This window comes from Glycine soja, chromosome 7 (genome assembly GCF_004193775.1).
Source record: "Glycine soja cultivar W05 chromosome 7, ASM419377v2, whole genome shotgun sequence".
Taxonomy (NCBI): Eukaryota; Viridiplantae; Streptophyta; class Magnoliopsida; order Fabales; family Fabaceae; genus Glycine; species Glycine soja.
In genome coordinates this window covers 42,654,190-42,678,042 of record NC_041008.1, presented here as the reverse complement: position 1 = coordinate 42,678,042, position 23,853 = coordinate 42,654,190, and the positions used below count along the sequence as shown (strand labels likewise).

General features: G+C 37.0%; 1 protein-coding gene and 1 pseudogene across 1 annotated transcript; one reads left to right on the top strand and one right to left on the bottom strand.

Moving 5' to 3' along the window:
- The first annotated feature begins 6,913 nt into the window (after nt 1-6,913).
- Nucleotides 6,914-13,299, top strand: LOC114419850 (transcriptional repressor ILP1-like). The gene is made up of 6 exons (XM_028385653.1): nt 6,914-8,176; nt 9,523-9,690; nt 10,606-11,279; nt 11,448-11,736; nt 11,941-12,230; nt 12,628-13,299. The coding sequence occupies exons 1-6, from the start codon at nt 7,040-7,042 to the stop codon at nt 12,809-12,811; spliced, it is 2,742 nt and encodes a 913-aa protein (XP_028241454.1). The 5' UTR covers nt 6,914-7,039; the 3' UTR covers nt 12,812-13,299.
- An 8,247-nt stretch (nt 13,300-21,546) lies between these two features.
- Nucleotides 21,547-22,850, bottom strand: LOC114420717 (annotated as a pseudogene).
- Between the last annotated feature and the right edge of the window lie 1,003 nt (nt 22,851-23,853).

The window sequence follows — 23,853 nt, the reverse complement described above, 5'->3', positions numbered from 1 at the left end:
CCCAATTCGGAGAGGTCATGATAAATACTACACAGCTTATCCACCACAACTTTAAAATCCAATTCAAAGACGACATGAGTGTGAGCCCTCTTAGCCATCTAATTAACAGCCTTCCAAAGACCCATGGCTTCACCTTTTGTAATTAATAACAAACACTTCTGCCATTTGGACCTAGCAAAACTGAAAACACCATTGTTGCCTCTACAACATAAGCCCCAACTAGTTAGTCTTGCACCATCTTTGAAAGACACATTGATATTACATTTTAAGAGGCAAATGTTTCAAAGGAATCTTAATATTCATTACTTGGTTGGCTTGGATCCAGTCACATAAGAAGTGTTTCCTAGCAAACACGATTTGATTAGATATCATCCTTTTGTCTTCCCAAACCTTCGCATTGCGAGCATTCCAAATAATCATAGCAAATAAGGAAATTTTGGGTTGAGGCATCTCTTCAAGAACTTTGAATACTATATCCTTTACAGATTTGCATTGCACAATCACCAATGAAACAATATGCTAAATCCCAATATCTTGCTAGCAATATTCACTTTGCTCACAACAGGAAAAAAAAGTCCCGCATTTTCCATACCTTCCTCACAACAAGGGCAAACTGAGGTACCATCAACTTATTTCTCTTTCAGGCTAGCTCGAGTAGGGAGGATATCCTGATAGATCCACCAAAGAAGGAGCTTGATTCTTGGAGTTGTTGGATCAAGTGGCCTTGGAATAATTAAGAATGGGGGGTTGAATTAATTATTAATGTGTCTTGACAAATTAAAAATTATCCTTCTTAATATTACTATATTCAATTAGGCGTTATTACTAAGTTATGAGGAAGTAAAGAACAAAAATAATAACTTAGACAAAATAAAAGTGGAAATAAAAGTACACAGCAAAAAAGTAAAGAGTGTAGGGAAGAAGAAGACAAACACATGATTTATACTGGTTCGGCAACAACCTGTGTCTACATCCAGTCCCTAAGCAACCACCGATTCTTGAGATTTCCAATAACCTTGTAAAATCCTTTACAAGCAAAGATCCACAAGGGATGTACCCTTCCTCGTTCTCTTTGAACAACCAAGTGGATGTACCCTCCACTTGAACTGATCCACAAGAGATGTACCCTCTCTTATTCTCAGTATTACAACCCAAGTAGATGTACACTCTACTTGTACCACAAAGGATGTACCCTCCAATGTGTTAAGACAAAGAATTCTTAAGCGGTTAGTCCCTTGAATCTTTGTAAGGGGAAACAAAAGATATCTCAGGCGGTTAGTCCTTTGAAATCTTTTATTTAAAGGGAAGAGGAAGAATCAAAAGAATTATCAGGCGGTTATTCCTTTGAATCTTTTGACAAGAGAGAAAAGGAAGAATAAAAGAATTCTCAAGCGGTTAGTCCTTTGAATTCTTCTAGCAAGAGAGAGAAGGAATGAAGAAGAAGAATAACACAAGTTTTTGGACAATGAACTTTTCTTGAATAAAGAAAGTTTTGAACAAAAACTCTTAGAAGAATGCTTTGAATGAATGAAAGAAATCTGAAAGTTTGTTGTTCTAAAATTCATGTCATGGTCACATATTTATAGTCATTTGATGACTCAAGTTAAAAATTTATGACTCTTGGCAATTTCTTCAAAACTAGTCACTTTTTAAAAGTTGTGACTCTTTTGAAAACTAGTCACTTTAAGTTTGTGACTTTTGAAAAATCTTTAGAAACTAGTCACTTTAAGAATTGTGACTTTTGGTAATTTAATTTTCAAAATAAGTCATTGGTAATCAATTACCATTGTAGTGTAATTGATTACACATCAACAGATGTGACTCTTCATGTTTAAATTTGAAAATCAATGTTTAGAAACACTGGTAATCGATTACAAGTATTGTGTAATTGATTACACAAGTTTGAAATGATTTGAAAATGTTTTATCACAAGTTATGACTCTTGAAATTTGAAATCTAACATTTTAAAACATTGGTAATCGATTACAACTTTGTAAATCAGTTTGAAAAGAAAGTTGGCTACTGGTAATCAATTACTGCTTTCTGGTAATCGATTACCAGAGAGTAAAACTCTTGGTAAAAGATTTTTTTTTGAAAAATTTTCTTGAACAAAATTATGCTATTCAATATTTTGAAAAACTCTTTTAATACTTATCTTAATTGAGTCTTCTCTTTAATCTTGAATCTTGATTGAACGACTCTTTGATTCTTGAAACTTGTTTTGTTTGAACGACTCTTTGATTCTTGAAACTTGCTTTGATTGAACGACTCTTTGATTCTTGAAACTTGTTTGACTCTTGATTCTTGACTTGAGTCTTTGGCATCATCAAAATAATCATGGAAAGCATTGCTTCCACAGGAGCCACTTTAAGGTTCCAAACAACCATCCAACTGCCTTTACCTGCCATTGACTATTACCCATAATTTCCTTATCATACAAGGGAGTATTAACAACATCGTGCACATCTTGGGGGTGAAAAAGAGCATGAACCAGATTCAACTCCTAAGCCTTAGAATGTTGTTGTATAAATCTTTAACACTTAAAAGCTCACTACCACAAAAATGATCATTAAGAATCCTCGGACCTTACTCCTTCTTAACCCAAGGTTCTGTCCAAATATTAATTTTGGACCCATCCCCAATCTTCCACCAATAGCCTTCTTTCATCACCACTTTAGCCAATAGTAAAAGGGATTATGTTCGCACTCTCCCAATTGCGATACTAATCAGCAAGTGTACTGAGTTGCGCAAGTAGTATAAAATGGTAAGAACCGAGTCTCGAATCACAGGGAACTTGTTTCATTCAGAGAGTATTTATTCAGTAGGTAAACATTTGTATAAAGCCAGTAAATATAAAAAGAAGTTGTGTCTACAGTTCTAATTTAACTACAAAATTAACTATCTAAAGGTGAGAGATAAATAGATGATTAAAAGCGTTGGGTCTTTCTAATGAACCTATTTGATGTTATTGAGTATTTTTCTCTATTTAAGGTTGTTTTTCGTGTTCTATGCCAAAAACAACTACCCAAACCAGGATCCCTCGAGTGAATGGGTCTAACTTTATCTAAACTTCGTTCTAGATCCCTCGTCGAACTTAGCTTAAACGAGTTTCATTAAGATTATGGCATAATATAAACTAAATCCCTGCACTCCGTGTCCAGACATACAATCCTCTAGTCCGCTCTATCCAGTTCTAAGGATTTAAAACACTTTCCAATGCTAAAAATCTTAACTTTACACACAAATGAGTGATCAAGCCATAAGCATGCAAGAATTAAGTGCAGATAGAAGTAATGAACACATAAAAAACAACTTTAAATAGATAGTAAAGGATTTTACATCAAAGTTCAGTAGAAATCCCCAACAAGAGATTTAGTCTTCCGTTGCAAGTTAGCACCTTTCAGCCCAAGAATAGGTTTTTGAAGGATAATTAGGATTACAAAGTGGTGGGGGTGTCTCCTTCACCTCTAAAAACCTAATAATCACTCCTAAACTTAGAATCTCTCAAAGGCTGAGACTTTTCGTCTAAGCTCTTCTCTCTTGCTCTATTTTTCGGCTCTGTTACATCTCTCCCCTTATTTTTGTTTTGCCAACTTTAGTCTTTTAAGGGTTTTTTGATCCTGAAGGCTCGCTTAGCGTCATTTTCTCGCTAAGCATGAGTTAGTGAATTTTCGCTTAGCAAGCTGGGCGCGCTGAGCACGAGAAGAGACAAATGACTCACTGAGCGAGCTGATGACGCGTCGGGCACGTGCATATTACTCACTAAGCACATCTGCCTCGCTTAGCGAGACACCAACTGCTTCAACCTTCTTCTTCTTCATCCTTTATCTTAAAACTGAAGTTGAACCACATTAATTCACAATATTGGGAATATCTACTGAGTGAAATTAAACTAAACATAAAAATATGTACAAGCCTACAAAAAGAACCATAAATTAGGGAAAAGATATAAATTTCATGAAACTTTTCAATACAAAAGTTAGTCGTAAATAACGACTAACAGATTACATCCCATTTTAGCCTCCATGAAATCTCCATTTGGATAATATTTTGCTTTGAAGATCCAAGCCACCATACTGTCTGGGTTGGCCAAAAGGTTCCAACCTTGCTTTCCCATCAATTCTAGGGACAACTTAAGCTACATTTTTCAACAGAATTTCTCTACCAGTTATAAATGGGGCTCAACCCTTCCAAGAATTCAACTTATGCCACAATCTTTCCTTAACATAATTAAAACTGATTTATGCTTCCTACCAACCAATAGGCAAACCTTCCCTAATATTCAAAATATTCAAAATATCTCCCTTTTCAAATTTAGCCACATTCTTACTAAAACAATCCTTTACTTATTAAGGTTTAGTAACTGATTTGAAGCCTTTTTGAACTGCAACAAAAATCCCCACGATTATGCCCCCTTCTCTCGCGGATGCCTAAAAGAATAGAAATCAATCGTCCACAAAGATGAGGTAAGACACTATTAGGGCATCACAACTAACTTTGACCCAATGTAAATCACTATGCCCAATAGCTTTTTTAACCATTGTCTTCTTAACCATCAAAGACAACTCTTCCATGCAAATAGTAACAAGTGGGGGAGAGTAGATCTCTAAGCCTTAACCCCATACCAAGACTAATAAGCCCTACAATGTCCTCATTTAGAATGATTAAGTACTACACCAATTAACCCAAATAGGATTGAATCTTATTTTCATCATTATGTCCCTTAAAAATTGCAAATTGATTCAATTGTATGGCTTCTTCTTCATGTAGTGAAGAAGCTCATTGGCAATCAAAGCATTATCCAAAATGGAGTGATCCTTGACCAAGGAAAATTGCTCCCTGGATATACATTTCCCAATAACTGTCCTTAGACGATTTGCTAACGCCTTAGAAAGAATCTTATATAGAATATCACACATGGAGATCGATAAAAGGTCCTACATACCATTTGGATTGTCATATTTGGGGATAAGGGTAATATTTGTTCCATTGACTTCAATAGGAATAGATCCTTCCTCCAACCACTTGTTACAAGCACCAACAATGTCATTACTAGACAGAGTCCAAAATCTCTAATAAAAACCCAGATTGAGGCCATCAAACTCAATAGATTTATCTAGTTGCATATTGAAGAGAGCTTGCTTAAACTCCTCCTAAGTGAAAAGAGTAGCGAGGGCCATTTTATCAACATTAGAAATCCTTCTATCAACTAGCCTTATGACTTCATCACTTTCACTATGACTAGTGGACAGATCTTGAAAATAATCGTGAGCAAGCACCTTCAGTTGAGTCTGGTTTTGGGCAATAGACCCATCATCCCTCACTATAGAAGCAATTTTATTATTCTGCTTCCTAGCAATAGTAGTTGTATGGAACAATCACATATTTTTCTTGCCATCCTTTAGCCAAAATACTTTTGACGTTTACTTCCAATAGCTCTTTCCCTGCAATAAAAGATTAGTCATGTTTTCCCTTAAGGAATTAAAATGAGAGACAAAATATGGGTCCTGTTTATCACAAAAGAACTTGAACCCTCTTTTGCACCTCTTAATCTCATCTTTGAACTATGACTTGAGCTAGTTACGACCCTAAAAGTCCAGGTCACCTACACACCCCAACAACTTACCCATCACATCAAACCCATAGTTTTTCTCCTAACTAGCTGGAACAACATTATCAAGGTCCTTCTTATACAACCAACTATTTTCAAATTTGAAGGCATGCTTGTATTTGATCCTCATCATCTCCTTAATTTGTAAAAGAATGGGCAAATGATCTAAAATAGAACAAATAGGTCGAACAATCTAGCCTCGGGGAATAAACTCAACCACTTGGAAGTTGCCATAGCTCTGTCCAACTATTCTTCCAATGCCACGACTATTGAACCAAGTGAAAGGATATCCTTCTGCAATGATATCTTTCAAACCACAATTCTCCATAGCTTCTTTAAAACCCTAAAAAAGCCAACTAGGGTGCTCCACCCTACCACACTTGTCCTTCTTCATAAGCAGGTTGTTGAAGTCTCCAATGATGCACCAAGGATTGGAGATCCTACTAGCCAAACTCCTCAGTAACTCCCACAAACTCCCTCATTTTGTCACAATCAGGAATCCCATAGAAACCTATAAGAATCCATCCCCTTGTAACCTCATCCATGACTTTTAGATTAATAAAGTTCTTAGCTAAACTCATAACCTCCCCTTTGATCGATCCCTTCCACATCATGACCAAGCCACCCTTAACTTCCTTGTCCACTTAAAATCTTTGTCAAAACCTTCTTGATTCCTTTTTCTTTCTCCAAACCCCTATCATTGTTTCTTAGCTGAGTTTTTATGCAAAATCGGCGTTGATGAAATTTAAATATTAAATACCAGTATGATATAATTCTCTCAATTTTATCGTAATCATTATAAAATTTTCAAAATTATAATAAGTAGTCATAATATATTATTAACGTTCAGATATATTTATCATACTTTTTACACTTTCGAGGATTAAATTTTGTATTTTTATCTTTCAAGGATGCATTTGTCGCAAAATGATCACGGAATGAGAAGAATAAAAGTAAAAAAAATATTATATGACAAATATACCCATATACTTGCAATTAAAGATGTCAGGTTGAAAATGACAAATTCATCCCTTTATTGCACCGCCAAATATATTTGTTGTACTTTCTATACTTTCGGGACTAAATTTTACATTTTTATCTTTTAAAAACACATTTGTCAATAAATTATACATCTAAAGACAAAAATTATTATTTATGTTATTATTTTCGTTGAGGCTCTAGTTCCGTTTATCAACAAAAAAAACAAAACAAACTTAGAAGTAAGACACAAACTCTCCTCCAAATAATTGATTTTCACAACAACATCCTTACAAAACCTATAAATTACAATTTGGCACCTAATTTACTTTCAGTATCGGGTAATTTTCCCTCCCTCGCAATCTGTTCAATACTTCTTTCACACTTGGAATCTGAAATCACAAAACCCTTCACTCCAACCATCACCTCCGGTCACCGGAACCCTCCCCCATGTCCACCGCCAAATCCCGCAACTTCCGCCGCCGTGGCGGCGACACCGAATCTAATGACGGCAACGACGGCGGCACCACCACCACCACTTTTCCTTCCAAGCCCACTTCCTCCGCCAAGCCCAAGAAGAAGCCTCAAGCGCCGAAGCTCCTCAGCTTCGCCGATGAAGACGAACAAACTGACGAAAACCCGCGTCCACGCGCCTCCAAACCCTACCGTTCCGCCGCCACCGCCAAAAAACCGTCGTCCTCTCACAAAATCACCACTCTCAAGGACCGAATCGCGCATTCCTCTTCCCCTTCAGTCCCTTCCAACGTTCAGCCCCAAGCCGGAACGTACACCAAAGAAGCCCTACGCGAGCTCCAGAAGAACACGCGAACGTTGGTCACTAGCAGCTCCTCTCGCTCCGATCCCAAACCCTCCTCCGAACCTGTCATTGTCCTGAAGGGACTCGTGAAACCCTTAGGCTCGGAGCCCCAGGGTCGGGATTCCTATTCCGAAGGGGAACATAGAGAAGTTGAAGCAAAATTGGCCACTGTGGGCATTCAGAATAAGGAGGGCTCGTTTTATCCTGATGATGAAACCATCAGGGCTATCCGGGCGAAGCGGGAGCGCCTCCGGCAGGCGCGCCCTGCTGCGCCGGATTATATCTCGTTGGATGGTGGGAGCAATCATGGTGCTGCTGAGGGGCTGAGCGACGAGGAGCCGGAGTTTCGGGGGCGGATTGCGATGTTTGGGGAGAAGGTGGATGGTGGGAAGAAGGGTGTTTTTGAGGAGGTGGAGGAGAGGATAATGGATGTGAGGTTCAAGGGTGGAGAGGATGAGGTGGTGGATGATGATGATGATGAGGAGGAGAAGATGTGGGAAGAGGAGCAGTTTAGGAAAGGGTTAGGGAAGAGAATGGATGAAGGGTCTGCTAGGGTTGATGTTTCTGTTATGCAAGGTTCTCAATCGCCGCACAATTTTGTTGTTCCCTCTGCAGCAAAGGTGTATGGTGCAGTTCCAAGTGCTGCAGCATCAGTGAGTCCCAGCATTGGAGGAGTGATTGAATCGTTGCCGGCTTTGGATGTTGTGCCCATATCGCAACAAGCTGAGGCTGCTAGGAAAGCTCTGCTAGAGAATGTGAGGAGGCTTAAGGTATGGAGTATGTTTATCATGTCCCCATATTGGGGGGGGGGGGGGGGCATTTGAATCAAACAGAGCCTAAGTTATTTTAGTCCCTATAGTGTACCATTTAATTTCCGATAGGTCCCTACTGTTAAAATTCCGGAGCTCCCTCTCTTCCGGGAGGTCCCCACCTTGCAACGGATATTGCACTTCCACCCCTACCCTCACCGCTAGCGCCTGCTGCAAAATCAGCGTCGCCGTCGACCTCTCTGACACATGCAAAGGCGAGAAATGGAGAGGAAGGTTTTGACGGCACGGTCGGGATTTTCCGTTTGAGAAATAGCACTCAACGATGATGAATCTGAACCTGTGGTTGTTGCCGTCAACTATGAATCTGAACCTGTGATTGATGTTGTCGTTGGAATCAAATAAGGACTCGAGGTTTATACGTGGTTGAGGGGTGGTTGCAACCATTGTTGACAGCGTTGGAAGAATAGATCTATGGTGAAAATAAGATGGAGGGGAGCGGCGACGGGGATGAAAAGAAACAAAACATTTGTCATCATCGTTGAGTGCTATGTCTCAAACAGAAAACCCCACCGTACACCATGCCGTCAAAACCTTCCTCCATTTCTCGTCTTTGCATGTGTCGGAGAGGTCGACGGTGACGCCGATTTTGCAGCGGGCGCCGGCGGTGAGGGTGGGGTGGAAGTGTAGTATCTGTTGCAAGACGGGGGCCTCCCGGAAGAGAGGGAGCTTCGGGGAAGGACGGCCGGCAACAATAATTTAACGGTGTTAAACAATTTTAACGGTAAAGACCTATCGGGAATTAAATGGTAAACTACTGGACTAAAAAAATCACTTATTAAGTGTAGGGACTAAAATGGATAAGTTTGAAAACTATAGGGACTAAATGGGTAATTAAACCTATTTGCACCATCTAGGCACGTGTCTTTGCTTTTACTTGTTGGGAGGTCATTACAGTGTAGTGTTATTGTGGTTAGTATTAGCCAAGTTGGTTGAGGGACTTCTTACAGTTGATTAGATGAGATTTTGTTTTAATTACATTTAAAAGAAGAATGCCGGCAGGCTTCCAACATGATCCATAGGATTGTAACATATGGGAGATGAAAACAAAAAGGATTTGCACTGTTTTGGTGGGACCAATAACATGCATTTAACATTTTTCCATCCAATCATGGCTGTGCTTAATTGGGTCGGCTGGAGTGTCTTCTACACATGCATACTGTATACAGATAGATAATTACTGTAGACTTGCTCTGGCATGAAATGTATAAAAATTTATCTTAGTTCATTGATATGATTTCTTAAAATCTCATTGTTTTTTTTGCTTCTTTTTAAATTTTCTGTGACAGGAATCTCATGGAAGAACAATGTCATCATTGAGTAAAACTGATGAAAATTTGTCTGCCTCGCTTTTGAACATCACTGCTCTTGAAAACTCTTTAGTGGTAGCTGATGAGAAGTACCGGTTTATGCAAAAGCTCCGAAATTATGTCACAAATATATGTGACTTTTTACAGGTAACTGTATTTCTTGTATCCTTCTGTCTTCGTTGTTCCTTGTCTTCCTTCATAATAAAATTTGAAGTGAGATTGGGTTTCAACTGGTTCACTATATTATTTCTTTAAGTTCTCTTTTTCCTCTCATGTCATTAGTTTTGCTTCTTTTTCTTCTTTCCTACATCCTTCTGTGTTAACTACTTTGATAATGAGGTACCTATGCTATTGCTGCTTTATGGTGGTGGAAATGCTTTATGGAGATAGGCTACCTATACAGTTTTATGGTGTATTTAGCTAGAGTGAAATATTCATGGTTTGAAGAAATTTTCTTATTCCTTTGATCTGTTATGGGACAGAATTGGTCCTCTCTCTGGTGCATGGTTTCTTAAGGGTTATGTAGGAGACAAGAGAGCTGTAATGAAATGACGAGCTTATTTTTCTCTTTTGTTTTGTTTGAGGATATCTTGACATATCCTTGTCTTGGTATTTACTTGTTTCTTCTCTCTAATAAATTAAGTACCGAGAGCAAAAGAAAAGATAGTGAGTCAGATGTCTGCAAAACATGTTTTAACCATTGTTATCAATCGTGGAAAATGGCTCAGATGGCTGTGATTTCACACGAAAGTGGCCATGAATTGAGCTGCTGCAACTGCGTCACAAAACTGTTCCACAGCAGGCTGCACAGAAGCAGGGGGGGCACAATGCAACACAGCTATAACGGCTCTATCACGTGGGATTGACTATTATGCTATAAACCACTTTGAAAACATGACAGTGATACTTTTAAGAATGTTGAAGAATATCTATTTTCTTATTGCTGGATATTTAAAACTTAAACATAATTATCTGCTTGTCATTTGTGAATGCTATTATGCATGGCATCATTTATTGAGGCTGTAACTAAAGTTATCTATTATGCTATGATTTTTACTTCAGCATAAAGCATTTTACATTGAGGAACTTGAAGAGCAGATGAAGAAACTTCATGAAGATCGTGCATTAGCCATTTCTGAAAGAAGAGCCACTAACAATGATGATGAAATGATTGAGGTAGAAGAAGCTGTAAAAGCTGCAATGTCAGTTTTAAGCAAGAAAGGTAACAATATGGAAGCTGCCAAAATTGCTGCTCAGGAAGCATTTTCTGCTGTAAGAAAACAAAGAGATCTGCCAGTGAAGTTAGATGAATTTGGTAGAGATCTAAATCTTGAGAAACGAATGAATATGAAGGCAAAAACAAGGTCTGAGGCTTGTCAACGTAAGAGGTCACAAGCATTTGATTCTAATAAGGTCACATCCATGGAATTGGATGATCATAAAATAGAAGGTGAATCAAGCACTGATGAGAGTGATAGTGAGAGTCAAGCATATCAGTCACAAAGTGATTTGGTGCTGCAGGCTGCTGATGAGATTTTCAGTGATGCTTCTGAGGAATATGGTCAATTATCCTTGGTCAAAAGTAGAATGGAAGAATGGAAAAGAGAGCATTCGTCAAGCTATAAAGATGCTTATATGTCATTGAGTCTTCCACTGATCTTCTCTCCATATGTAAGATTGGAACTCCTGAGGTGGGACCCACTTCACAATGGTGTAGATTTTCAAGAGATGAAATGGTATTGAACTATTCCTGTGTGTTACTAATCTTGAAAATTCAGAGGTTTTATTGGCTCAGGATTGTTTTTATTAGCCACTTAATTGCACTCCATAGCTTGATTATATATTATGTGAGTATCTTTTACCTTCCATCAATTTATATTATTTATTTGGTTTTTCTTTGTCAGGTATAAATTGTTGTTCACTTATGGTTTGCCTGAAGATGGAAAAGATTTTGTTCACGATGATGGAGATGCTGACCTCGAACTTGTCCCAAACTTGGTGGAAAAGGTTGCACTTCCTATTCTGCACTATGAAATTTCCCATTGCTGGGACATGGTGAGTCAACAAGAAACAGTGAATGCTATTGCTGCTACAAAATTGATGGTGCAGCATGTGTCTCATGAAAGTGAAGCTCTTGCTGATTTGCTAGTTTCCATTCAAACACGCTTAGCTGATGCTGTTGCTGATCTTACAGTATGTTCTGAAAACCAACATTTACTAGTTAGAAGTACATTTCATGTATCTTCTTTTTGACAAGTACATTTTCATGTATCTTATTTTATCTTTAAAGGTTAAAATCTTTGCACATATAGGTATATTCGATGTTCATTTTCTGTTGTATTGTAGGTACTGGAATTATGAAGCATTTGCTGATAAATTATCTTGTCTACTTTTTAGGTCCCAACATGGAGTCCGTCTGTACTAGCTGCTGTTCCAGATGCTGCACGAGTTGCAGCATATCGGTTTGGTGTGTCTGTTCGATTGTTGAGAAATATTTGCTTGTGGAAGGATGTATTTTCAATGCCAGTATTAGAGAAGGTTGCTCTAGATGAGCTTTTGTGCAGAAAAGTTCTACCTCACTTAAGAGTCATATCAGAAAATGTTCAAGATGCAATAACAAGAACTGAACGGATTATTGCTTCCCTATCTGGGATCTGGGCTGGTCCAAGTGTCATTGGAGACAAAAAGTATGTTGATGGTACTTTGTTAAATTTGTGACATTGATGATTACATCTGTTTTGTTTGAATAAAGATTATGCACATACTTGAGACTCATTTGAATCACATTACTGTCAGTTTGCATACTATCTCGAGGTAAATTGGGTATTGTACAGGCAATTGGGGTACTATTAAGTTCATACTTACAGTGAGGCTAATGGGATTGTTTGAAATTTGAGTAGAGTATGTAGGTTTAAGAGGTGATAATCACAATGAATTTGCTTCTTACTGGTCACGAAGTCATTTAACTCTAGTCTGATGTCATTTGTTATTTCTTTTTTATATGCACAATAGAGTGTTACCTTTATTATTTTGTTATGATTTTTGGTCAGAAATCTAATACTTCCTGTCCTTCTCACATTGTAGCCGTAAATTGCAGCCTCTGGTGACTTATGTGCTGTCACTTGGAAGGATTCTGGAGAGAAGAAATGTGCCAGAAAATGACACAAGTCATCTAGCTCGTCGATTAAAGAAAATACTAGCTGACCTCAATGAATATGATCATGCTAGGAACATGGCTAGAACCTTCCATCTCAAGGAGGCATTGTGAGCTTGCTTGGAATTCATGTTTTGTTATAATTGGTGTCTTGGTTTGTTGTGGAGTCTGGCCCTAGGTTAACCCTTCTTGGTGCAATTTTAGATAGCTTTTTGACCTTTACACAAGTCTTCATCAGAGTATGCTTATGATTGCATCTTGACCTTCAAATCCTGAGGAGGCATCATTCTCTCTTACAATAGAGGGATGAAGACTTAATGGAACATTTGTACCTAATTGAGGACCTCCATTGCTCCTTGTGAACCACGATTAGGAACCAAATAATCATTATTCCCTATCTCTATTTGGGGGTGCAGAGGGAGTTTCATTTTATCTTTTTTCATTACCTATGCTTATGCTAGAGACCCTGGAGGACATTGTAAAATTTTCCATACTCATCTAATTATAGATCACATTTGATATTGATATGAAATAACTTGTATAAGGTCCATTCTAACATTATTTTTGGTAATTGAGTGGATTTGGTGGCAGAGGTATTTATATTATGGTTTTAAATTCTAATAAATGATGTGAAGATATACTTTCTCTCCTTTTCATTTTTCCTGCCAAATTGTCACCAAGTCAGTGTGAATGGTGTTTCCAAAATGTTTACAGAATGCAAGTTTTAGATCAGACATTAAGAGATCCTAATGACCTCTAACCCTTTTTTCATGTGCTTAGTCTTAGGTCTTATGTGGAAATGTGCAGGATATGCAGAATGGGAGATTCTTGCCCTATAGACCTCATCCCTAGGCCTTAAGTCTGTAGGCTAAGTCTGAAAGGCCCATAGTTGTTAATAGCGGGCGTCGCGGCACGGCGCCCATCCGCGACGAAGAGGAACGTAGCGGCGCGGGCGTCGTGGCCGCTATCGCGGCGGAGCGGCGCGGGATCTGGACCGGATTTTCGCACCGCTACAGTGACGCCGTGAAAATTTTGAAAATGCCCTCACTTAATGCGGGAAAGTGAGAGTATTTTTGGTATTTTGCTTTTTGTATTACTCGGCCAACTCTCCGTCCAGACCGCTCAAAAACCCTAGTCTCCACTCTCCAGACCTGCAACTGCGACCGGCGAAGCTGCGAGGACGACGACGAGTCTGCATCCTGCGAAGCTGCGACCCTGACACCTGCGTCCTGCGTCCGGCGACCCCGATGACGAGTCTGCGCTGCGCCGCCACCTTGCTTGAGGTGAGGAAGACGTGCGATGAGCTGTTGACCCCTATAGCATTTTTTTTGTGTGTGACACTGTGTGACTGTGATTTTTTTATTTGTTTTTTGAAAAATGTTATATGATTTTTTGTGTGTGTGACTGTGACTATGAAAAGAATGCTTATTAAATTGTTTTGTGCGTCCTGCGTAGGCTTTAGTGATTTTTTTTAATTAAATTGTTTGAGGCCTTTCACAGAAGAAATCTATCTAAATATGCTTATTAATTTTTGTTTCTAGAGAAAATTTAATTGCTCCCCATATAAGATAGGTGGTTATGTACTGTAACTCAATATTCATCTGGTGGATGTTACTTGTGTGTTCAGTTTTGGCAATGTCATTTTGATATTTGGTCTCGACCAGGAACGATCCATATAAACCAATTATCCCAGCATTCATTTCACTTTTTGGGCTATTTTTTAAGTATTCGGCCCAATCTTTCAGTGGTATGAAATCAGATGTTGCAAAATTCATTTCTAATAAAAATGGTTATGAAAAGGCTTGATACAATAGTTCCAATTATTCCTCTAATTAGATCATTGGCGAAAGCAAAATTTTGTAATGTATTTGGCCATCCCATTAGTAAGCCGGTTTGGGCCAATTTATCTGATTTTGATATTATTGACCAGTTTTTGCGGATATGCCAAAATTTTTCTCATTATTACAATGGATATGCCGGTTTGGTCACATGAGCTTGGCTGCACATCAATAATTAAATTCAGGCCTGTTTTGCTATTTTGACCTTTGCAATGTAGATACTTGTTTTTATTCATAAAACAGAACAGAAAAATGAGAAAAATATAAGTAGGATAGGATTTATAATGTGATAAAAAAAGATAAAAATGACATATTATTAAGGCTACTTTAGGCTTTAGCTTAGAGGGATTAAGGCTTTAAGCCCTTTATTTGCTTGACTTTCTACTTTATGTTTTGTAACTTTTGTTTAAGTAATTATATTTTCAGTTATTTTTCTGTTTTTGAACTTATATATATACATATTATTAATTATTTAACATATATAAAAAAAACATTAGAATAACGGTCATTCCGCTCCGTCGGTATTGACAACTATGAAAAGGCCCTACTTCACAATTTATTATATCATTGTTGTTGAGTATCACCCATCCATACGTCGTATGCATCTGTTGTGTAAAAAAAAAGTGTCTCTTTCTTCTGGAAAGAGTGAGAATGTGATTGGTAATTGAGTTTGGTGCATAATGTGTTGTTCTTCAGGTAGTTTATAATCAATTGATCTTGTGAAGAAAAGAAAGATGTTTCTTTTTCAATAAAAGAATATATATATATATATATATATATATATATATATATATATATATATATAAAGGACTGTGAATTTAGTCAAAGAATGTGTCTTGGTTGCTGTTTGGAAGCCGCTTTAACTGCAGTCGTCCCTAGCCTGCCTTAGTTGTGGCTACTTTCGGGCTGTCTTAATTGCAGTCTCAAGGCTGATGTTTAGTCTCATATCAACTAGAGATATGACTTAAATATAACTTAAAAGCTTGGGGAGTCCTTACCTTACAAGCCAATTTGTGGAGTGGGGTTGAGTTAGGCCCTTACCAAATTCTAAAGAGTTTGCCTTTGGAATTTGATCTATTTTTCTGCCTTTCCTTCCCCAGATGTAAATTTTGTTGTTTTTGTGGCAGGCAGTTTCTTTCTTCTCAAGAAAGTTATAGCACAGTGCCTGAATCCTTTTGTGAGTTGGCATCATACATGGAGATTCAATATTAGGTGGTTATAAAAATTAGCTTCCACAATGGGAGGGCCGTGCTTTAAAACCAATCAAGAAGAGTAATGATCATAAAAAAGAAACAAAAATTCTAGATAACTTGAGAGAAATATTTCCACTTCACTTGCTGACATACCTTTGAACTTGGCATGAAGTAAAAAAAAGTTAATTGAAGTAAAAAGTACTTTTGAACTAAGCAATGCTGGAAGCCCATGTGAGAGACTTCCCCCTCACTCTTTGACTTTCTTTACCTGGACTTTGAGAAGGGTGCTTCAGTCACGTGCCGGAAATCTGAGGTTTCTAACATGAAGTTTCATCTCACCCCGCTACAACACCACAGCCATAGTCAAATTGATGCAAATGGTAATGTTTCTTTCTCCCAATCTCCTTTTTGGAATGAAAACAATCAAGAGATAAGAAACTTGTAGTGAGTAACTTGTATCCGTTTTTTCAGTTCTTTGGTTATTTATGATTTTCTTTATGTTGTTCTCAATGAAGTTTTGATGATGGTTCTTATGGCGTTGGATTTATTGAATTTCATGTTGTTGACATAGATGCCTTTGATAAAGATGATGAGCAATTTTATTTTGCTGGAAAAAGCCATGAGGATGCCTGGTTTGACACAGTTAGCAACTTAGCATTATAGAGTCTGAATTAGATGATGACTTCATTAGTGTACATGGAGGTGATGCATTTATATCATGTTTCTACCTTGTGACTATTTTACATTTGTTACTTCTCATGTTTATTCAATTTCTCTGTTTCTTCCTTTGTGGCCAACAGATTGTTCCCCTATGTGAGTATTCTTTTTCTTTTTTTGGTCAGCAAAGAAGAGCATATATATATATATATATATATATTAAATAGGTGTCAGAAATACCCAAACATTTACAAAAGACAGAAGCTATGTAACCTCCCCTCCCACACAATCCATGGATGATTATGAGATATTTATGCATTGTTTATCATAAATATCAAATAACCATAAAATATGTACCCTTCCCTAGTCAAAACATATATTCCCAACTACATTGAATACATGAAATTGCTATTATCAACAACTAGCAAATATAAAAGCCCACCGAAACTGTGTATGTACCTATCCATGTACAGGAATTAAAACACCTAAACAATGCACCACACGTTTATTGATAGGACTCCTGAGAATGCTTTATGATGAAAACTTGACTATGCAACCAATAGTAGTGCCAGCAATGCTTTGGGAAGTGTCCCAAATACTCAGTTATTCCACTATGAAAGAGCATCATGGTTTGGTGATTCAGGGTGTAGATATGATGAGGGGTTTTATGAATGCTACTTCAAAGTAGATGGAGGTATATTAGGTGACCCCATTAGCAGTTACTTAAGATAGTTAGATATTCATTAGATAGTTGGTAGAATAATTAGAGAGTTGATTGGTTAGTTGGGGGATAGGTTAATTAGAGATATGAGGCATGTTGCCTATAAATAAGATGGGAGGAAAGAGAGAGATCATCTTGTCTTTTGTAAGAGGATTTTGGCCTTTGGGCACTAGGAGGGGCAAACCCTTGAAGTTCTGCAATTTTGGAAGTTCTCTTTCTGTAATTCTGATCTAGTTTCTACTTTCTATCAAAGGAACTATAAGAGTGGGGGAGGTTACTTTTAATGACATGAACCACTCTCCATCAAGTCTTCAACCATCACAAAGAAAGCAGCAACAGGCAGTTTTATGCTTCTGTGAAAAGGAAATCCATTGATGGAAATGAGAAAACTGTATTATGTGAGTATAAAATGAATTAAGATTTTTCATTTGTTTCTATAATTCAATATTTAGATCTTTATCGCTTAAAAATCATAGAAGGTAAAATATTGTCTTAAAGCTTGCAGATTCCCTTGTCTGAGAGATTTCTTTAATGTCCTAGAGCTGGGCTTCAGATTCTAAATACAACTCAAAAAGCCATGCCCTTTTTCCTGGTCTACAGTTTCACCTTCAGTGTTCAGCCTCCGTGACTCCATGTATAAATTTTTTTTAGGCATGTTTGCAAATTGTATCTATCAATCTATGTTATGCAGTCTATATCCATTAATCATTTGATTTCCTTTTATTTCATATGGAAACTTGATATTATTATTGTTTATGTACTTTTATATTACTTTATTCTTGTCTTTTCTTTTTCTCCGCTGTAGCCGTTTGTTCAGAGGGTGCAGTCTGCACCCCTTTCTTCTCTTGTACTCAATGACCTTGTGTCAATATATATAAAAGTCTTTTGGCTAAGTATTGGGACTCAAGCTTTACCAAAATAGAACTCTTAAGTCTCATGTTGGTATCAGAGCGAGAACGGTCCTGCTCTGGAGTCTCATCGTCGTCAGCCATCAGTCTGCCACTGTTGATTGTCGGAAAATTTTCCGACGAACTCAGGGTTAGGTGCGCCTCATTGAGTGCAACCCAACCCCAGTGGTTTCGAGAGCAAAAGCTCTCTCAAGCGCCGCCATCCTATCACCGGAATGTCGCCGTGCCTACATGGTTGTCTTCGTCAGCTCCTTTTGGACCCAATACAATCCTTGTTTGGCTCTAGTTCTCTCATCCGAAAAGTGGGTCTACAATCCACCCCTAGTTTGTTTGATTCTTGCTCTATAAGTGTATATGAGTAACTAACTCTGGTTAGTTTTATAACTGTAGTCAGTTGACAGTTAGCTCTAGCTAGACTTCAGTTACAATTGAATCGCAGCAATATAAATAATTCTCTTGTAAGAGATCTTGGTGTCTTTGTAATATTTTCTAAATGCAATATACAAATCCCTTTTTCTCTTCTCTAGAGTTTCTACATGCTCATCGGTAATTTTCTTGTGCTAAAAATTTGGCATCTACAGGGTCTTCTGCAACTACTTCCTCCACTGGACCTATTTCTCCCTTCTCTGCGACTCCCACTATCACAACTGAGAAACTCAACTGGAAAAATTATCAGTCCTGGTCTGATTCAGTTGAGATGTGGTTCCTTGGTCAAGGATACCATGATCATCTGGAGAAGGAAGTGAATGAAGTTCCTATTGAGAATAGAGCTTAGTGGCAGAAACTTCACTGCCAGCTATGGACTGTTCTATGGCAATCTGTAGACCCTGAGTTACTAGAGATACATAGGTCATTCCAGACTTGTTCTTCTTTTTGGAGGAATGCCCATGATGTTTTTGCTAATGACATTCAACGTCTGTTTGATTCAACTCAGAAGGTTGTTTCCCTCCAACAGACCAACCATGATACGATTTCACACACGACTAAAGCTAGAGCTGTAGTTGAAGAATTGAAAGAGCCTAAGTGAAGAAAAATACTAAAAGAATTAAGAAAAGAAAAAAATACTAAAAGAATTAAGAAAAGAAAAACATGTCTCTTATAGTAGTCATAACTCTTGCAAGAGCCTAAGTGAAGAACTTCGTGACTATTATGAAGGAAGGCATAGGTCACATCTTAGACTTCACTCCCATATGAGAGTAAAGGAAAGAAAGCCTCAAGAGGCTAACATTAATCTCCCATACTTCCATGGGAAGGACAACGTAGAGGCTAACTTAGATTGGGAAATAAGGGTAGAGCAAAAACTTAAAAGAAAGTCTACTTTAAAATCTTATGGCTCTCACTCTTATCCAAAGAAAGACCAAGGTCTAGGCATCTTAGGGGCTGCACCTTCTAAGCTCGAAGATGATAAGGGGAAGACAATAGAAAAGCAACTCCCCAAGGCTAGTATGCAAGAGAAGACTAGCTCTATAAAGTGCTTTAAATGTCTTGGAAGAGGACACATTACTTCTCAATGCCCCACCAAGAAAACCATGATTTTGAGGGGTCAAGAAATTTATAATAGCCAAGATGAGGCTACTACTTCACCTTCCTCTAGTGAACGTGAAGAAGCAAAAGGGGAAGAATCTAGTGAAGAAATCTACCCCCAAGAAGAAGGACAACCTTTAATGGTTAAGGAGGTAAGTGTCTCCTCCAAGAGGTTAGCTAAGAAGGAAAGTCATTTTGAAATAGAGACAAATATTAAAGAAACTTCTCCTCTTAGACAACCTCCACATTTTCTCCTTTGTAAAAAGATACTTGTTAGCATTGTCACACCTCTTCGACTTTAGTTTATTCCTTAAGTAAAGGAGTTGTTGGATGAGGGTTTGGTTCACAAGAGCTTAAATCCCTTGTGATTTGTCGGTGCCCAAAATAGGTATTATTAGACATCAAATCCCTAAAATAGGTGGTATGATGAATGTTTTGAGTGGTGCAACCCTCTTTTGTAAAATCACTCGTGCACCCAACATCTTCATGATTTGTGTAGATAGGGACTCATTAAGTAGGTTTGTTCTTATTTTTAGTTTCAATACAAACTTAGGTACTTATATGGGACACCTTAGTTTTGTCATACTTTTTGGTAGGAATAATCAACATGAAAATATAGAAAAAGGTATGTTTTATTGCATTACTTTTCTTAATTTTTTAAATATTGATCAAGGGGTTCCCATGAACCCTAAGAAAATAAAGGACATTCCTGAGTGGCCCACTCCACCAAGTATAAGAAAAATTTGGGGCTTCTATGACTTTACAAAATTTTACAAAAGGTTTGTCCCATATTTTTTTATATTTGTAACACCACTCATTGAGTTGGTGAGGAACCGTGTTCCTTCATGGGAAGATGCCAACGAAATGGGTTTTCAGACCTTACCTTACTTCAACATACCAAACACCATTAATACATATGTTTTTGTTCTTTTTACAGGTGTTGAGGAAAAAAGCCCAGAGTTTCAAAAACCTCAGGATTTGAGGTCAAATCCTTTTCAAGGGGGAGCGAATGATGCAATCCTACCCCGCAAGGGCATTGGATAGAAGACTCTAAAAAGATTGGGTCGGAGATGCAAGAGAAGGCCCTAGGGTTCACATGAGTCTTAGGGTAGATTTCGGGCCCATGGGCTAAGTATGAGCCCGCTTATCTTTGTACATATTAGATTAAGGTTTCATTAGTTTTGAGCCTTGTATTTAGGGCTCCATAATATAGGTAAGGTACCCTAGAAATGTAGGAATTTTCAGCCCTTGTATTTTAGGGCACCTAGACTAGTTTTTTGTATTAGGGATAGTTTTGTAATTTCACATGCATTAAGTGAATATTTGATGTGTGTGGTTGGAAATAAATTTAATTGAATTGGAAGAAGCCCAATCCAATTAAATTGTAGAGGGGGAGGTGAGCATTTACTTGTTACACCCCATTGTCACATCATATAGTCACACTTTGTGCATGTCCTTCATGCTTTACATGCCTCATGACACCTAAGCACACTTAGTGGAGAATCTTGGACTTGATCTTGGATTAGTGGGTTGAACCATAGCTAAAATTCACTAATCATAATTAGTGAAATTTTGGCTCCAAAATTTGGCTCCACAAATTCAATTTCCAATTCAAGTGAAATTTGAATAAAACTTCAAATTTCCCTTCAATTTTGTGTGACACTTAGGCTATAAATAGAGGTCATGTGTGTGCATTTTTTTAACTTTGATCATTTGAATATTAAACTTTAGATTTCAAAACTCATTTAATGCACAAAATTTTGTGCTCTTCTCTTCCTCTCCCTTCATTCATCTCCTTCTTCCTCCAAGATCTTATCCATGGTCTCCTATGGTGGTGAACTTCTTCTAGACTCATCTTCTCCTTGAAGTGACATCTCCTCTCTCTCTTCCTTTCTTCATTCCGCTGTCATTCATCTTCCAAGAAGCAAAGGAATCCATCGATGAAGAAGATCCTAGGCCTACAAGCTCCAATGGAGCTTACATCAATACAATTGTCAAAACTAACTGATTAAAACAATATTGATACATATATTGTAATACAAGCTGCTTCAGTAAAGTGAACTCCAACCTAGTTTATATGTTTTGAAGGTTCATAGCAAACCGTTGGAGTGAGACTTCCCCAAAATATATGTACATCAACATTGTAAGGTTCACATTTTCCACAACATATTTTGGGAGTCTCGTTTTTACCAAAAGAAAAGTCTGCATCATTAATATACATAAATGAAGCATAAGATAAGAAAAAATGATAGTAAAATTGATCTTCCAATAAGTAAATAAAAACACAATGTAACATATTGTTGTGGTGATTGAAACAAACGTTTGACATCATCGTAATAATCAAAATATATTATCTCGACAAGACTGTTTTCTTTTCTTAGTTTCTCTATGGCTTGTTTAAGTTGATCATTGTAGTACTCATGAAAACATTGTAAGTTGCTAAGTACCCAAATTCATCATAGTCATCTTTGTTACCACTATTCACTATTATCAGTACAACAGAATTACATCCAATTACCACTATTCAATAATTAGGAGAACCATTTGACAAAGTTCTACAATGTTTCTCTTTAATAAGATAAGTGAGTTAATATCATTTCCACCGATCTCTCCCAGTAGAAACAATGAGTTTTTGAAGTAGTTTTCGCACTCTGTCATATAAGGGAGTTAAGAATGTATATTGAGAAAATTTCATGTATGAACAGGAAACATTACTAAAGGAGTTTTGGCAAAAACTTTATTTTTGCATAGGGAAGGTTTGAGTTTCTTAAACCAATCAAGTTGAACACTCAATGAATTAGTTGTTGATGGTAGAGCGAGTCTTTTTTGTGTGAAATAGTCCATTTCAAGTGCAATTGCACCGGTAACTACAAAATTTACTCCATACCCAATGTCTTGGGCTTTGGTGAGATCTAAATAAGCTGGCAACATTGACAACCCATATGCCTCAGCTACAACTAAAACAACCATAATACATATATGTTAGTTTTTTCTTTAATCACCAATATATTGTTTGTGTTCCCTTCCTTTCAAGGAAATTTATTTAAGCTAACCATGAAAATAGGGGCATATACCTATAAAATTTATAATCAATTGTCCATTTGACGTACATTTAGATGGATGTTTGAAGTATGTTGAGCCATAAGGGGTGTTGGCATCCCTAGATGGGTGATAAGTAACAGCATTTCTAGTGTTACTTATAGAGTTACCAAAATTGAAAATAGCTTCATAGGGGAGAGGATCTGCATTTGAAATAACATTTCCAAGAAAACCACATGTAAAGGTGACGCTAAAGATAATGAAAATCTTCATGATTTGCACTTATCAATTAGAATTGGGCATCATATATTGTCACAAAAACCATCCCTTCATCTCACCATGTATCTGTCACATTAATTTTGACATGTTTTGTTCCTTAAAAAGAGAGTTGCGAGCTGATATATTTAACTAATGCATATACATCCTTGAATATAAGTTTGTTTCTCCTTAGCGTTGTTTGTTGTGTTATTATAATTTTTGGTCTTTCTATGACAATTTGATGCTTCCACTTGACTCTCTGTAACAATATTCAAACACAACAATTAAATGATGCAACAATATTCTTGTATACACAAATAAAAGGTGTATTTATCCCCTGACAAACTATCTGCGCTTTAATCATAACTCATTTTTGGATCAAAGTTATTACAATATATATTACTTAGTTTTGTTTCACATTTGAATTAGGGGTATAATTTTTCTAATGAGTGGTATTAAAAAAGAGGATCCAAATGTTTTACATTTCAAGAAATATAATTATGTGGAAAATGACTAACCTATCATATATTTAAAAAAAATTGCTTTATTTAAAAAAACTCTAACGGGTTAAATGTAGAAAGCTAAAGAAATTTTTTATCTCGCATTTGCACAAAATTTAAATCTTTTATAATTTTTTATCTTCACCTTTAACAAGAGCTTGAATATTGGTTGGTTATTTCCGTCCTAAATTATATATATCTACTATGTATAGATTATTTCAACGTGATAGGCCTATTAGCCTGTTTAAGGATAAAAAGTCCGTTAACCCATTTTACAAGCAGTTTAATTTTTTATTTTTTTTAAATAATGAGTTATAAGTGGTTGGTTTGCAGGTTGATCTACCATAACCTTGCCCAAAAAATACAAATATAATATTTTAAAATTACTATTTTAATTATTTTCAATACATCCCTCTTTAATCATATAAACAAATATATATTCATCACAAGTTTTTTTCCTCCTAAAATAACAAATGTCTTTTTCTCATCAAGGTTGCTAATAAAATAAATTTAAAATG